Source organism: Medicago sativa, chromosome 7 (genome assembly GCF_051527215.1).
Source record: "Medicago sativa cultivar Bolivia chromosome 7, Bolivia_mono, whole genome shotgun sequence".
In the NCBI taxonomy this organism is placed as follows: domain Eukaryota; kingdom Viridiplantae; phylum Streptophyta; class Magnoliopsida; order Fabales; family Fabaceae; genus Medicago; species Medicago sativa.
The window spans coordinates 32305096-32319896 of NC_140755.1; the positions used below are offsets into that span (position 1 = coordinate 32305096).

A 14801-nucleotide genomic window follows, 5' to 3' on the forward strand; every position below is an offset into this window, starting at 1 on the left:
CTGAACATCCTGGAATCTGAACATATTGACGTTGAGCTACTCAAGATCCTTTCTGAAATGCATGATCTGGTGGATCAAAGAAGGATAATTGATCTCACCAATGCATATGAAGAAGCATGGACATCACTTCAGAACAGAGCTGCAGAGTTAATAGAAGCTGTGAAGGCCAAATGCATCAGAATCAAGGAAGCTTCTGTTAGAAGATTAATGGAGAATCTGAAGCAAAGACTTAGAGTTAGAAGTCCTAGACTGCTTCTGTCAAACAAGCCTTTCTACTTAGAAGCTGCCTATATGACAAGAGAAGCTAGAGTGATCAAGCTTCTGAGGCAGCAGATGGCACAACAACAGCACGATGCTCAGGCAAGGGAATTGGCTTTTCTCCAGAAGCAACAAATTCTTGAAGATCAGTTGAAGAAGCAAGCTGAAGAAATGGAGAAGATGAGGAAACAACTTCAAACCAAACCTTAGTTGCACACCTTAGTGTTTATTTTTGTTTGTTGTTTGTTTTAATCATTTTCTATTTCCTGCTTCTGAATACTTCTTATCTTTGCGTTTCTTACTGCTTCTGAATACTTAATGGTCCTGATTCTTAAATGCCTGAATACCTTATATTGTTTATATATTTTCGTTGCTTAGTTACTTATATTTTTTATGAGCTAGATTATAGGTTCTGATTCTTTGTTATACTCTCTTTTGTTTGAGTTTTTCTCAAATCTTTTTGTCTTGATTATTTTTTTTTGATAATGACAAAAGGGGGAGTATATGTGATAGTATTTAAAGGCTCTGAGCCCCATTAATGATATTTGAAATTTTTTGAAAAACTTATATCTTTTTGTCTTACCTAAAGAGAGGTGTATCAAAAAGGGGGAGTATCAAAATTTCAAATAAAATTAATAGAACCACTCTTCTCATCTATAACTCATTTCATTTTAAGCTCTGAGATTATTATTGCACGAAAAATGAATTTAATTAACTTGGATAGAACTTAGGGGGAGCTTACAAACCTCACCTTAAAGACTATCAGACTTAGGGGGAGTTTGAGCTTACAAACCTCAGATTCGGAGCTTACAAACCTCAGAACCCCAAAGTCAACTTGTTAATTAGATTAACAACAATTGATGAATTTTAAATACTATTGTTTGTCATCATCAAAAAGGGGGAGATTGTTGGAACAAAATGTGTTTAACAATGAACCTTATAGAGTTTTGATGATAACAAGGTATTAAAAATTGTAAATTGGACTAGCTAATATTTGTTCAAGTGTACAAGACCTTAATCAAAAAGTTACATCATTTATTGGTTCTGAGTGAGCAAATAAAAAGCAAAAGGAAGCAACAAAATTGAAGCTTAGTGATTCTGAAGGCAACTCGCTCCTGAAGAGAAAAAGCGCTCCTGAAGTAAAGCCGCTCCTGAAGTTAGTAAAGTGCTTCTGAAGAATAGTGCTCCTGAAGAATAGTGCTCCTGAAGACAAGAGGTCCAGAAGCCACATCATCAGAAGCTGCGTTATCAGAAGCTGTATCAATCAGAAGCTGCATCATCAGAAGCTGCATCATCAGAAGCTGCCTCATCAGAAGTCATTTCACCAGAAGTTGAAGATCAACTGGATTTGCAAAAGATTCAAGGATTGAAGAATCATAACTGCAAAAGCTGTCTATTGGATTCGAAAACACAACAAAAGATTAGTGGAATTTTGCAACGGTCATTTCAAAGGTGTTTGAAGGCATGTGCTTGCAATTTGGACGAAAGCGTTGACATTGTACTTTGTACGAACTGTACAACCACCTTCTCCACTACTCTGTTTTGTGTCCACGCTACAAGACAAGAAAACAGCTCCAGAATACAGCTTCGCCTGCATAGATGTTCCTTTGGATAAGGAATGGATTTCAAATTGGTTCTTCATAGGACAACAACCAAATCAGGCATCATTGGTGAAAGATCAAGCTTCAACAACAACTCTTTGATGTGCTGGCAATTTCACAACGTCTCTTTCACACCTTTATATAAAGGAGTGAAGACTTAGAGATTTGGTAATGCAAGAACGCTAATGCTGAACGAAAGACTCTCAACATTTTTACAAGTGCCAAACCTCTGCTGAAATTGTTTCGCATTCACTTAGAATTTCAGTGTCTCAAAGTCATATCTTAGAAATTCTTAAGTCATTGAGTCTGTATCTAATTTGTATTGTGAGCACCTCTGATTGGATATCAAGTGTTCAACCTTAAACAATTTTCTGTGTAATTTTGTTTAGCTAGAAGTCTCTTGCAGTTGTGCTTGAGCAGGAAGTCTCTTGATTGTGTGCTTGAGCAAAGGAAGTCTCTTGCTTGTGGGCTTGAGCAATTGTAATCAAATATTACTCTTAGTGAAATCTCCTTGGAAGTGCAAGGGGGACTGGACTACTTCCGGTTTGTGGAAGGAACCAGTATAATTGCTTTGTGTCGTTCTTCTTCTCTCTCTCTGTTTTATTCCGCTGCATTTAGATTCTGATAGCCACTTCAGAAGCTGTTTCACTTAGCTTCTGACCAGTGTGTTCAGTTTTTAGGAGAAACGAAGAATTTTCCAAAACACAATTCAACCCCCCCCCCCCCCCCCCCCCCCCCTCTTGTGTTTTTCTCACCTTCAATGTACTTTTAAAAAAAAATAAGGCAAATGTTTATAATAGAGATTGTCTCGAGTCATACCATTTTGCAGTTATTATGAATTCAAATTCAAATCTGAATAATAATGTATAGAATAATTATAAAATATATATATTCAATTTATTCACTTTAATTTGACAGATTTTTGGTTTGTATAAATTATGAGTGTTCTTAATATGCGGCGTGTTTAGTAAAATGGGTTCTAGTTAACAAGTCGTTCAAGCGAGGTCACCGGTATATACCAATATACTTTCTTCATCCTTTTTTGGAAGCATCTCTAATATTTTTTTCGCATATATTAGGTAATGAATCTTGCATTACTTTTGTTTAAAAAAATTAAAAAATATGCGGAATGTATAAAAATAAAAACGCACCTAGTTTATTGCAAATGAACTTATAATTATACTAGATTTTTGACCCGTGCGACGCACGAGTCTTCTCGACTATAATAGAGACCAATAAATAATCTTTAACCCGTAAGATCATGGGTCGACCAATAAACGCAAATTAGATTATTACAGATACAATATTACAACCAAATGATAATAAAAATAATTATAAAGAAAAAAGATAAAAAAGAATACAAAATTATATTGTTGCACGTGTCAATTTTATTTATTACTTTTATAGTTAAACATAAAAAATTAATGCAGTTCATGGTTCCTAACAAATTATTTAGGGTAGCCGAGTTTGCATGGAAATTAGGGTATTCTGTTTGTAAACGTATTAAATAAGTGTACAATAACTTGTCAAAAAAAAATATAAATAATCTATAGAAACAATAGGTTAAGTTGCTGCAGACCTAATAAAATTAATAAATAATAAGGATAAGGATTAAGATATCTATTAAATTTTTGCTTTGAAAAATATTCACGGTTATTAGAGAGAGAAATGAAAAACATATATGATGCAAATTTAGAGTCAAAATTTTAGGATAGAGTTGTTGCAAACCTAATAAGGGATTAGTGGAGGGAAAAAATTAGGTTAAGTTGCTGCAGACTTAACAAATTTAATAAATAATGATGATTTAGGGTCAAAAAAGATTATTCAAGTAGGACTTATAATTAAAGAGGGATGAGGTATCACCCAACCATTGAATCATATGATATCTTAACTAAAATTCGTTTAATATGTTTAAATGCATATGAATATGAATGGATTATATATTAAAATAAGATGCTTATCATTTGAATTAGTTCGTCATATGTTATACATATCATTAAATGACCTAAAGAAAAAACAATGAAAAATGAAAATTAATATTATTAAAATGATTGCAAAATACTTGTCAATCACCTTATAATTACAACTCATCCAGGTTGAAATTAATATGAAAATGAAAAAAAAAAACTTGTGATACTTATACGATTGAGTTCGTATTTGTGCTCTATTGTTAAATACAACTCGAGATTTACATCACCACCAACGTTCCTCACAGAATACATTTTTCCCTAAATATGATTTGCATCATATTATACTCTTAATACACAATATGTTTAGATCAAATTCAGTTTGTGTTGCCTTAAACATCAAAATCAACTCATATTTGTTTGACAGTTCTCAAACATGGTAGCGCTGCTAATGCTGGATTCGACCTTGTAAATCAAAGTTTGGCAAAATTGTTAATCAAAGTTAGGCAAACAATAGCAAGAATTATACAACCCCAATACAACAATTAAAAAATGATTAATAAGAAGTCTACAAATTCATTCATTAGAATTAAAACGAAATCAATAATTTTTAAAAATGATTAATATGAAGTAAGAATGACAGATTGTGTTTTACCAACAAAAAAAAGAGAGAGAGATTATCACTTTGAACATCACAAATAAATCAAAACCTAACAATAGGAACGATCAATCACCTTGATTCCCTCACATGATTAATTTTAGAAATTAAACCTTTTTATGAAATGGGAGCAAGAAAAACAAAATTGGTTTAGTGTAAGAAAACAAAAAAACAATTTAACAAACCAAGATAATATTGGTTTAGTGTTGTCTCTCAAATATTTGTGTTGTATTTTGAAAGTGGTGTGATGTGACAAGTATGAGTCTCAAGATGATTATTTATAGCCAAAGAAATCAAATAATCATGACATAATAATCTCTGATTGGTAGAAAATTAAAACAAATGATAAATGATTCGATTTGATTGGTTGAAATAACAAACAATGATGTTAATATAAAATGACCGAGCAAACTAATGGGTTATAGGCTAATTAACAATATTAATTATCATTTAAATCTTATAATAATATATAACTATTTCTGGCCAAAACAAAACTATTTATAGGAATTTACAAATTAGTTGACCGAAATAAATGAAATTTTGAATCATTTTGTTTTGTTCAAGCAAAAGTTTATGGACCAATTTTTCAAGAAAAAAATTAAAATGATTGTTTCATTTTTAAATTTTTTTTTTTTTGTATTAAACCTCAGATCTGGATCGTAGGATAATAAAAGGACCTAGTAATCCATAGTTCGGTTGGTTGGTAAGTAAAACCTAACAAAAAAACTATATTTTAGAAAGACACATAACTGCATTGAATATTGATCATGATATGGTGTATTAAATCAAAAAACATTAAATACTCTTTATGATTTTAACATATTACATTTTGGTGTGTATATGATATAAAACATTAAATGCACAATTCAATATTACCTTGCCACGTGTACTATCAAAATAAAATAAGGGAAATGTTTATAATAGAGATAGAGATAGAGATTCAATAAAGAAAGATATTCTAAAATGACAATAATTTTGAGACAAAAAATGCTAAAGTGACAATTAAAATGAGACGGAAGAAGAATTTACATTTAAAAAATTAATGATGGAATTTGAGAAAAAGTTTAATTACATATTTACTTTTCATGAATCATTGAATCACTTTTTTACGGCCGAGATCTACTGCTGCATGAAACAATTACTGCAGGAGATCCAGGTCATACCATTTCCCTCTCATTGGTCAGTGATATACTAAACAAATTTAATTTGACTCCCATATCTGTATATATTCCTATCAAAGGGTTACCCACCAAAAGTGACAAATTTTTCCGAGGAAATACTATCGGATATGTAATATTAAGAACTAGAGATTCATAATATGCGTTGAAGTTTCTAGTACCAATCTTAGAAAAATGATATGAGTATGTTCTCTTTATTCATTAACTTAGAACATTTTCCGATAGGCGTCTACTACTATATACTACTAATATTTTTTTTTGGTTACAAAGGAAAAGGAGACAACAGAAAAAAGAAAAGAAAAGCAGGAACAGAAAAAGAAAAAAGTAATAGAACCTAGCTAATCCCTAAGGAAGAAGGTTCCATTAGCATCACTTCTAAGAAGGCTGAGCATCTCAGTTGCGGGAGAAGCATGAATGAGGAGATCAACATCCGAAGAAGCTCCTAGTTTAGCGAAAAAATCGGTGCACTGGTTCCCTTCCCTGAGAGTGTGACAAATAACGTTACTTTGATGAAGTAGCTCTTTTATGTCTTGTATAAGAACAACATAGACATGATATTTCTCTTGGCGGCCGTTGATGAGATTGATACAAACAAGAGCATCCGAGTAGCAAACTAACTCAACAAAACCCAAATTTTTAGCTATAATCAACCCATGGTAAATAGTAGAAAGTTCAGCAAGAATAATATCATCTGAACCCAGAATGAAACCTGAAAAGGCAGATAAGAAGAAGCCAGCGCTGTTTCTCAAAAATCCACCAAACACACGTCTAATATATACTACTAATATATTAAAACTTATGTTCACCAAAATGTCTAAAGTAATCTCAGTTAAACTCTTAATATCTCTAATTTAATTTAATGGACTTCATCTCCAATTCGTTATTTAATCATAAGAAAAAAACAATTTATTATAGCATAAATATAACAAAACGGTTTATTCTCACCTCTTATAGGAAAACTATATTTTCTCCTCTCTTATGTTATAGATATATGAAAACAATTTATTCTCATCTCTTTTAGTCTCTTATAAGTTTCTCAAATAGAAACACTACCGTTTTCAAAATTATAACATATCGATAACATAAAAATTTACTTCTGTAGATATACACGCATAAAATTCGCAACAGACGCGGTGTAAATATTTTATAGTGTTACATATAAAATAAAAAATTATTTAGTAGAAACACTACATTAATGTTGATATTTTTCAAATAATAATCATGAGTTTTCAAAAAAAATTAATATCAACTTTCTCCTGATGATACATAAAAATTTGCTTCAACAAATATAAACACGTAAAATGTAACACCTATACTAAACGTACCTAGGAAGTTTAGCATGCGCGTTATCTTTAGTACTGGATACATTAAAAATTTACAACATACAATACATATGAATGAATATTTACACAACAGTTTGCGTTCGTACATAAAACAACATAATACATCTCTTCCATACATATAAAATTACATCCTTGATATCCATAACATCCTGCAGCGATACGAACGCGCACTTGTTGCGATATCCATCTGGCTTCAAGCTTGCATACCATCCTGCTTATCTGAAACAAATAAGGATTGGGATGAGACATAATGTCTCAATGAGTCCCACCTAATCCTAGGCTATAGGCAACCACGGGGAAAACCTACGGTCACCACGTGTCTACAATACAACCTGGCGGTTGATTATACGTGTGTGGGGACTTGCTTTCCTAGACGGTAGTGCATACTAGACCCGTCATAGGTTCATCTTACTTATCATAGGTCTTATCTACATCATACATGTCATGGCGGTAAAGGGATCCTAAAACCGCTAGTTCGAGATACGATATACACATCAAGACATAACTTAACATAACATTTTCATGACACGGTCCTAAACCGGACGATTAAGGGAAACCTAAGATCGTCATCGGCATAACATTCATATCTTGTTTTATTCATATTTTGCTCTTGGCTAACATCATAACATCACCATAATCATATCATACATAATCATGTCATTTATTCATCGTTATGTTAGCGTTGAACAAACAATCATTATCCTGATTCATTTAACGGATAGCCCCGGGTGGAGTAACCCCGAGCGCAATCCCATACATACCGATGAAAACCTAGCTAAGGCACATCGAACTCCCTCGGCGAGGTGTGGGCCCAACTCGTGGAGCTTATCCCATTCCCTTGGCATGAGAACCTCTCGGGATCCCACTTACGTGGATCGCAAGAGACACAACACCTACATCTTACTTATCCCCTCAGTGACGTGCGGGCCCCCCTTTCGAAGCTTATCCCGTTTCTCACGACACCTACAACATTCATTAAAGTCATAGTCTTAATCATTCATGAAAGGTTTATAACCTATACATGCATACTCGTTTACCTCGGATCCGAGATCGATCCAATTAGTGGTAAACTACCTTCATTCATTCATGTTCATACTTAATCATATGTGAAGAGATTGCTATCAATTCACGGCTTATCATACTCATTCTTAATCATGTGCGAAGAGAATATACTTCGCGTCTTAACCTACATAAGGTTCATGCTTAACTTTCTAGTTCTCGACAAGCTAAGTCGAGGTTTTACATTCATTCCCTTTCCTAATTCATCATCTACCCGAGTAATTCGGCTTAAACACTCTTGTGCCATCCTTTCCATACATGCTAAGATTGCCATGATTTTGATTTCAAGAATCATTTGATGTTATGTGCATTGCCTAGATGTTGTTTTGGGGTTATAAAGTTGTAAAACGTCGAATGAAAGGCTTCAGAATGCACCACCGATCCTAGAATGGGCCAACAGGCCAAAAGCATATTGGCCCATCCAGAGACTTTCGCTAATGGCGTGATTTTCTGGGCAGCTGTCTGAAGAATTTTGCTATTAGCGAAATATTTCGCTAATAGCGACTTTCTTCGGGTCTGTGGTGTAAAATTTGCAATTTTGACCCAAAACTCGTCCAAATCGATCCTGCAATGCACTATGAACATCCAGCAACTTACATATCATTATAAAACATCTTTCATGGCAATTTTAACATAAACAAAGCAAAATCAAAGGCAAGGGTACAAAATAATATTTTTCCTAATCTTAACATAATTCTGCTTTTCTTGCAAATTAAGCACATAATCCCGATGGTGAGTTCTATCTAAGAACTCACCTAGCATGCTTCTAGTGTTTGCCTCAAATTCCAAGCTTCCCAAGTTCAAACCCTAATCTCCGAATTCCTCAAATCATGCTAAAACCTCTTCCTCTTGATGTTTTCTTGTCCAAGAAGCTTCCCAAGTTCAAACCCATATTTGATCACCAACTTCATGTTTTGTGAAGCTTTGATGCCTTATAGAAGGAAGGATGGGGGCGGCCTTAGAAAGAAGGAGGAGAGAAATTCTCTTCTCAAAAACCTAGAGAGAGAAAGAGAAGTGAAAATGAAGGTTTTTGGCCCCAATATCACTTATATACCTCTTTGCGTGCAAATACCAGAATGCCCTTCGTCTTAGTCGTGTTTAACCTGACACTGATACTTAACTCATGCTTAACTGATATTACTTATTAATATCTTCCGTCGTACTTAACATTCTTCATCATTCTCGCTTTCCGTGAACATCAGTCCTCTGATACATTTAACAGATAAAATTTCCATTAGATAAAGAGCGGGATGTTACATAAAATTCGCAACGAGTACGGTCAAATATAATCTCTTTTATCTATGGATAAAAGAGGTTGAGAAAAACTAAACAATGCAGGTATGAACTGTGAGAACCCTACTTATTAATATTTAATATAGTGTTATCAAATATTTTTCTAAAACTTGCAACAGGCCCGTGCTCCGCACGGGCTGATCCTTAAATTGCGATTTATGTGTCAAAACGCATTTACAATATTATTTACATTGAGAAATAAGAAAAAAAATAATTATAAAGATGAAGATAATAATAAAAATATTGAAATAGTTGTTATTAAATATTATAAAGTGATAGACCAAAAATATGTGAAAATATTATAAATAATAAAATCACAATAATGATAACAGAGACGTTAATAAGCCCCGTGATTTTTATATATCATTGAAAAATATTTATAAACAATAAAAATGTGTATCGTGCAAGATTCTTATATCAAATTATAATTAGTATAATATAATTACTCCCACTATTATTTAGAAGATACAATTAGGCATGGTAATGGGGTGGATGGGGACAGGTTTTATATTCCCTGTCTTCATACCCTACTCCCGTATACTTATCCGCTACCCTACCCATATCCAACGGAGATAAGAAATCGAATCTCGTCCCCGTCTCTGACGCGTTCGGGTATCCCCGCCCCATCCCTGCAGTGGATATTTTTTTTTTAATAAAATAGAAGTATTTTTTTGCCTTAGACGCAATGTTGCAATGCATTATCCTACAAAGAAATGACGACGATAGATCATGGCTATGGTGATGGAGAATAGAGAGAACTCTGAGAAGTGGGTGTCATCTGATAGACTGAGACTCTGATTGTGTGACTAAAATGATTTATGGTTTGAGTTTCTTTTTATATAAAGGGATTTGCTAGAACACACCCACTAGTTTTTATGTTGGAGTGTTTTAGCAAGCTACACCTTAAGGTGTATTTAACTACTTTTTAGTTATAACTTGCTAAAACACACCTTCTAAAAAATAAGTGGGTGTATCCTAGCAAATGCCTATAGGAGTTGCTAACATACACCCACTTATTTTTTAGAAGGTGTGTTTTAGCAACATTCACCTTAAGGGGTATTTAACAACTTTTTAGTTATATCTTTGCTAAAACACACCTTAATAAAAACTAGTGGGTGTATCCTAGCAAACCCCTTATATAAAAGGGCAATAAAATGATTTTCTACATTCGGGACGAGTTTGGGTATGAGTTTGGGGTGGGTATACCTATATTCCCTTTACTCATCCCGTACCCGTATTTTGAAGTCGGGGAAAACCCAAACCGAGTCAAAGCGGGGAAAAACCCGTCAAATTGAGTTTGGTTTGGATGGATACTCGCGGGTATGTGTTTTGTTGCCATGCCTATATACAATACATAAAAAAAAAATCAATTAACTAATTAATATGTGAGTGATTGTTGTCCCATGTATGATTTGTACAACAATATTAGTTAATGTCTAATTAATTAAAGAGTAATGTTTGTCTTGTGTGTTTTTTTTATAGTCATTCTTTAAAAGGATATAATGATTAATAATGAATAACAATTAAAAAGAATAATTTTATAATATAATATTAAGATAAACAAAAAAAGTATGAAAATCATTTATACAAAAGAAGTAATCTTGAAGATGTGTAATTTTATGTAAAGTAGTTGTATTTCTCATAATAAATACTAACCCCGTGTATATATAATTTTCCCTAAAAAAAAAAAAAACCGTGTATGATTTATAAATGAGAAAGATTTTGTAACTCTCCCAAATTATGTTATTTGTGATCATTCAATTGGATATAATTGAATAAATTTAGGTGTAAAAATATGTATCCGTGAGAAATAGTCCTATGATTTTTTTGTCAAAAAAAAGTCCTATGCTTTTTTCTTTTTTATTTACTCTTTTTTTCCCGTGTTTTTTTTAAGTATCGGTATAAAATGTATTTGTTAGTGTTTTTCATTATAAACACACGATGAGATAAAATCACATGCACGTCATAAAGTTTATTTTTAGTAAATGTCAATTAGATATATGACAAATTTGTTACGAATTAAAAAAACGACATTCAATAATTTATAGATTTTTTTATCATGATAAAAATCACCTCTTTATAAAAAAACAATTCAGGACCCATTTTGTTACAAATTAAAATAAAAGTGATTTTGATATATATTAATTAAGAGAATTTATAAAAACAAATCACGATTTATTTTGTTTGGTTATTGTAATTAAAATAAAGCTTGGAATTCTTCTAACCACAACACCATCACCGCCCTCTCCAAGGTTAGAGAGAACTCCATCATTTTTAATCACGAAGTTTTTGGAAATATCTTTAAAAGAAAGCAGCGTGTGGTCAAAAGACTAAGGGGGGTCCAACACTATCTTGAGAGGGTTGATTCCTCTAGACATGTCCTTTTAGAAAAAGAACTCCAGCAAGAATACAATCACATTCTTTTTCAAGAGGAAATGCATTGGTATCAAAAATCAAGGGAGCAATGGGTGAAATTTGGTGATAAAAATAGCTCCTTTTTCCACACTCAAACCATCATTCGAAGAAAGAAGAATAAAATCCACAAGCTTCAGCTTCCTAATGGTTCTTGGTCCTCTGATAATGTCATACTTCAAGATGAGGCCCTCAAGTACTTTAAAAATCTTTTTTGCTCCAACCAAGACAGTCACCATAATCATCACTTCAATGAAGGTCACCACCCCTCTCTTAATGCTGATGATAGGAACTCCCTTACTAGCCCCTTAACTAAAAAAGAGGTGGCAGCCGCTCTTCACTCCATGAAACCCTACAAAGCCCCTGGCCCTGATGGTTTTCATTGTATTTTCTTTAAACAATATTGGCACATTGTTGGAGATGATGTTTTCAACTTAGTGAACTCAGCCTTCCTTACAGGTCATTTCGACCCAACCATATCTGATACCCTCATAGCCCTCATTCCCAAAGTTGACCCTCCCTTAACCTACAAAGACTTTAGACCCATTAGCCTGTGTAACATCATCTACAAAATTATCACCAAAGTCCTTGTACATCGCCTCAGACCTATTCTTAATAATATTATTGGTCCCTACCAAAGCAGTTTCTTGCCTGGTAGGGGCACCACTGACAATGCCATTGTTTTGCAGGAAGTTATTCATTACATGCGCAGGTCCAAGAAGAAGAAAGGGTACGTGGCGTTTAAAATTGATTTAGAGAAAGCCTTCGATAATGTTAATTGGGACTTTCTCCGATCTTGCCTTTGTGATTATGGCTTCCCGGACATCATCATCAAGCTCATCATGCATTGCGTTACATCATCCAGCTTCTCTATTCTTTGGAATGGAAATAAGTTGTCTCCTTTCCATCCTTCTCATGGCCTCAGGCAGGGTGATCCGCTTTCTCCGTACCTTTTCATTCTTTGCATGGAGAAGCTCTCATCAGCCATCAACAATGCCGTTCATCAGGGTAACTGGGAGCCTATCCACATAACTAATTCGGGGCCCAAACTCTCACACCTCCTGTTTGCAGATGATGTTCTCTTGTTCACCAAAGCCAACAGCACTCAGCTCCGCTTCATCAGAGATTTGTTTGATCGTTTTAGCAAGTCTTCAGGTTTGAAAATTAATCTTCACAAGTCTAGAGCTTTTTATTCTTCAGGTGTCACTCAGGATAAAATCAACACTCTCACATCCGTTGTACTACTTCCCTTGACAAGTATTTGGGGTTTCCTATCATTAAAGGGAGACCAAAGAGGAATGATTTCCTTTTCATCATCGAGAAAATGCAAAAACGGTTAGCGTCTTGGAAAAATAAACTCCTCAATAAACCGGGAAGGTTAGCTTTAGCATCATCCGTTCTTTCTTCTATCCCAACTTATTACATGCAAATAAACTGGCTCCCTCAAAGTGTTTGCAATAACATTGACCAAGTTACTCGTAACTTCATTTGGCGAGACTCAAACAACAAAGGCATACATCTTGTGGGTTGGGATAAAATCACCAAACCAAAAGTCTCGGGTGGTTTGGGTATCCGTGCTGCCAGAATTACTAACACTAGTCTTCTTGGGAAATTAGTGTGGGATATAATGCATTCTTCCAACAAGCTTTGGGTTCAACTCCTGTCTAATAAATATTCTCCAAATACTCATGTGCTCCGCGCTTCTGCCCCTTCCAGCTGCTCATCTATTTGGGCTGCTATCATCCGCGCAAAATCCGTGCTTCATGAGGGTTATGAGTGGAGACATGGCAGCGGCAATTCTTCTTTTTGGTTCACTAGTTGGAGCTCTTCAGGTCCCTTTGCTCCTCTTGTCCCCTTCATAGACATTCACGACCTTCATCTCACTATCAAAGACGTTATCAGCAGTCCGGCACCTCACACCCTCATCCTTTATACCACGCTTCCTCCTGAAGCTGCAAATCACATCAACAATTTGAATGTCCGTTTCAATGATTCCGTGGAAGACACTTTTGTTTGGTCCCCCAACATAAACGGTGTTTACACAGCTAAGAGTGGATATAATTGGCTTCTTTCACGTTCGAACTATAACAATTCAGCCTCTACCTCTATCTCTTGGACGTGGATTTGGTCATTACGACTACCGGAGAAATTCAAGTTCTTTATATGGCTAGCCTGCCATGATGCCGTCCCAACTTTATCCTTGTTAAGAAACAGAAACATTGCTCATTCTGATCAGTGCAGCCGCTGTGGCCAGCATGCTGAAACGCTTATTCATTGCCTCCGGGACTGTTTGCACTCCTCCAAAATTTGGCGTCATATTGGCTTCAACACCGCTGATTTCTTCATTGAAAATGATGCTTATCTTTGGCTAAATCACGGTCTCAAGGGCCCTCATTCTCTTCTCTTTGCTACAACCTTATGGTGGATTTGGAGATATCGAAACTCTATGTGTTTTAGTTCTGAGGTTTGGTCGCTCCACCGTATTTCTTTCAATATTCAAGACACGGTCAATGTTGTCCGGACATCTTTCAACCTCTTTCCTGCTGCTGCTGCTGAAGACCGGGTTGTAAAGTGGAATTGTTTCAACCATTCTTGCTTCATTATCAATGTGGATGGGAGCTGCCTTGGTAATCCTCAGCGTACCGGCTTTGGGGGTCTTATTAGAAACACTGCTGGTTTTTTCACATCTGGTTTTTCAGGTCACATCGATCATTCGAATGACATTTTGTTTGCTGAACTACACGCTATCCTTATAGGGTTGCAGCAAGCCAAAAACTTGAACATTGTTGATGTTGTCTGCTATACTGACTCTCTCCACTGCGTCAATCTCATTAACGGGCCTGCAGTGGTCTATCATGCTTATGCCACTCTTATTCAAGACATAAAGGATCTGATTCGGCCTTCAAACACTCCTATTTTGCACACTCTTCGTGAGGGAAACCGCTGCGCCGATTTCCTTGCAAAGTTGGGAGCTTCCATGGACTCAGACTTGTCTATTCATGCCACCCCCCCTGAAGGATTGCTTCCTCTCTTAAAGGATGATGCTTGGGGAACCCTCTTCCCCCGTGGCTAGCTGATTTGTTCCTGCTCTC

The 14801-nt window shown here is 34.9% G+C and overlaps 1 protein-coding gene across 1 annotated transcript; it reads right to left on the reverse strand.

The window, feature by feature from the left end:
• Window positions 1–5940: 5940 nt before the first annotated feature.
• Window positions 5941–7155, reverse strand: LOC146905682 (uncharacterized). The gene is made up of 2 exons (XM_085728607.1): window positions 7074–7155; window positions 5941–6311 (listed from the first exon to the last, which is right to left on the reverse strand). Exons 1-2 carry the CDS (start codon window positions 7153–7155, stop codon window positions 5941–5943), a joined length of 453 nt encoding a protein of 150 aa, XP_085584733.1.
• Between the last annotated feature and the right edge of the window lie 7646 nt (window positions 7156–14801).

Coding starts and splice junctions, on each gene's coding strand:
- LOC146905682 (XM_085728607.1), bottom strand. CDS start 7,155: ATGGTATGCAAGCTTGAAGCCAGATGGATATCGCAACAAGTGCGCGTT. Junction 6,312..7,073: donor ATGTTATGGATATCAAGGAT/GTAATTTTATAT, acceptor CTGCCTTTTCAG/GTTTCATTCTGGGTTCAGAT.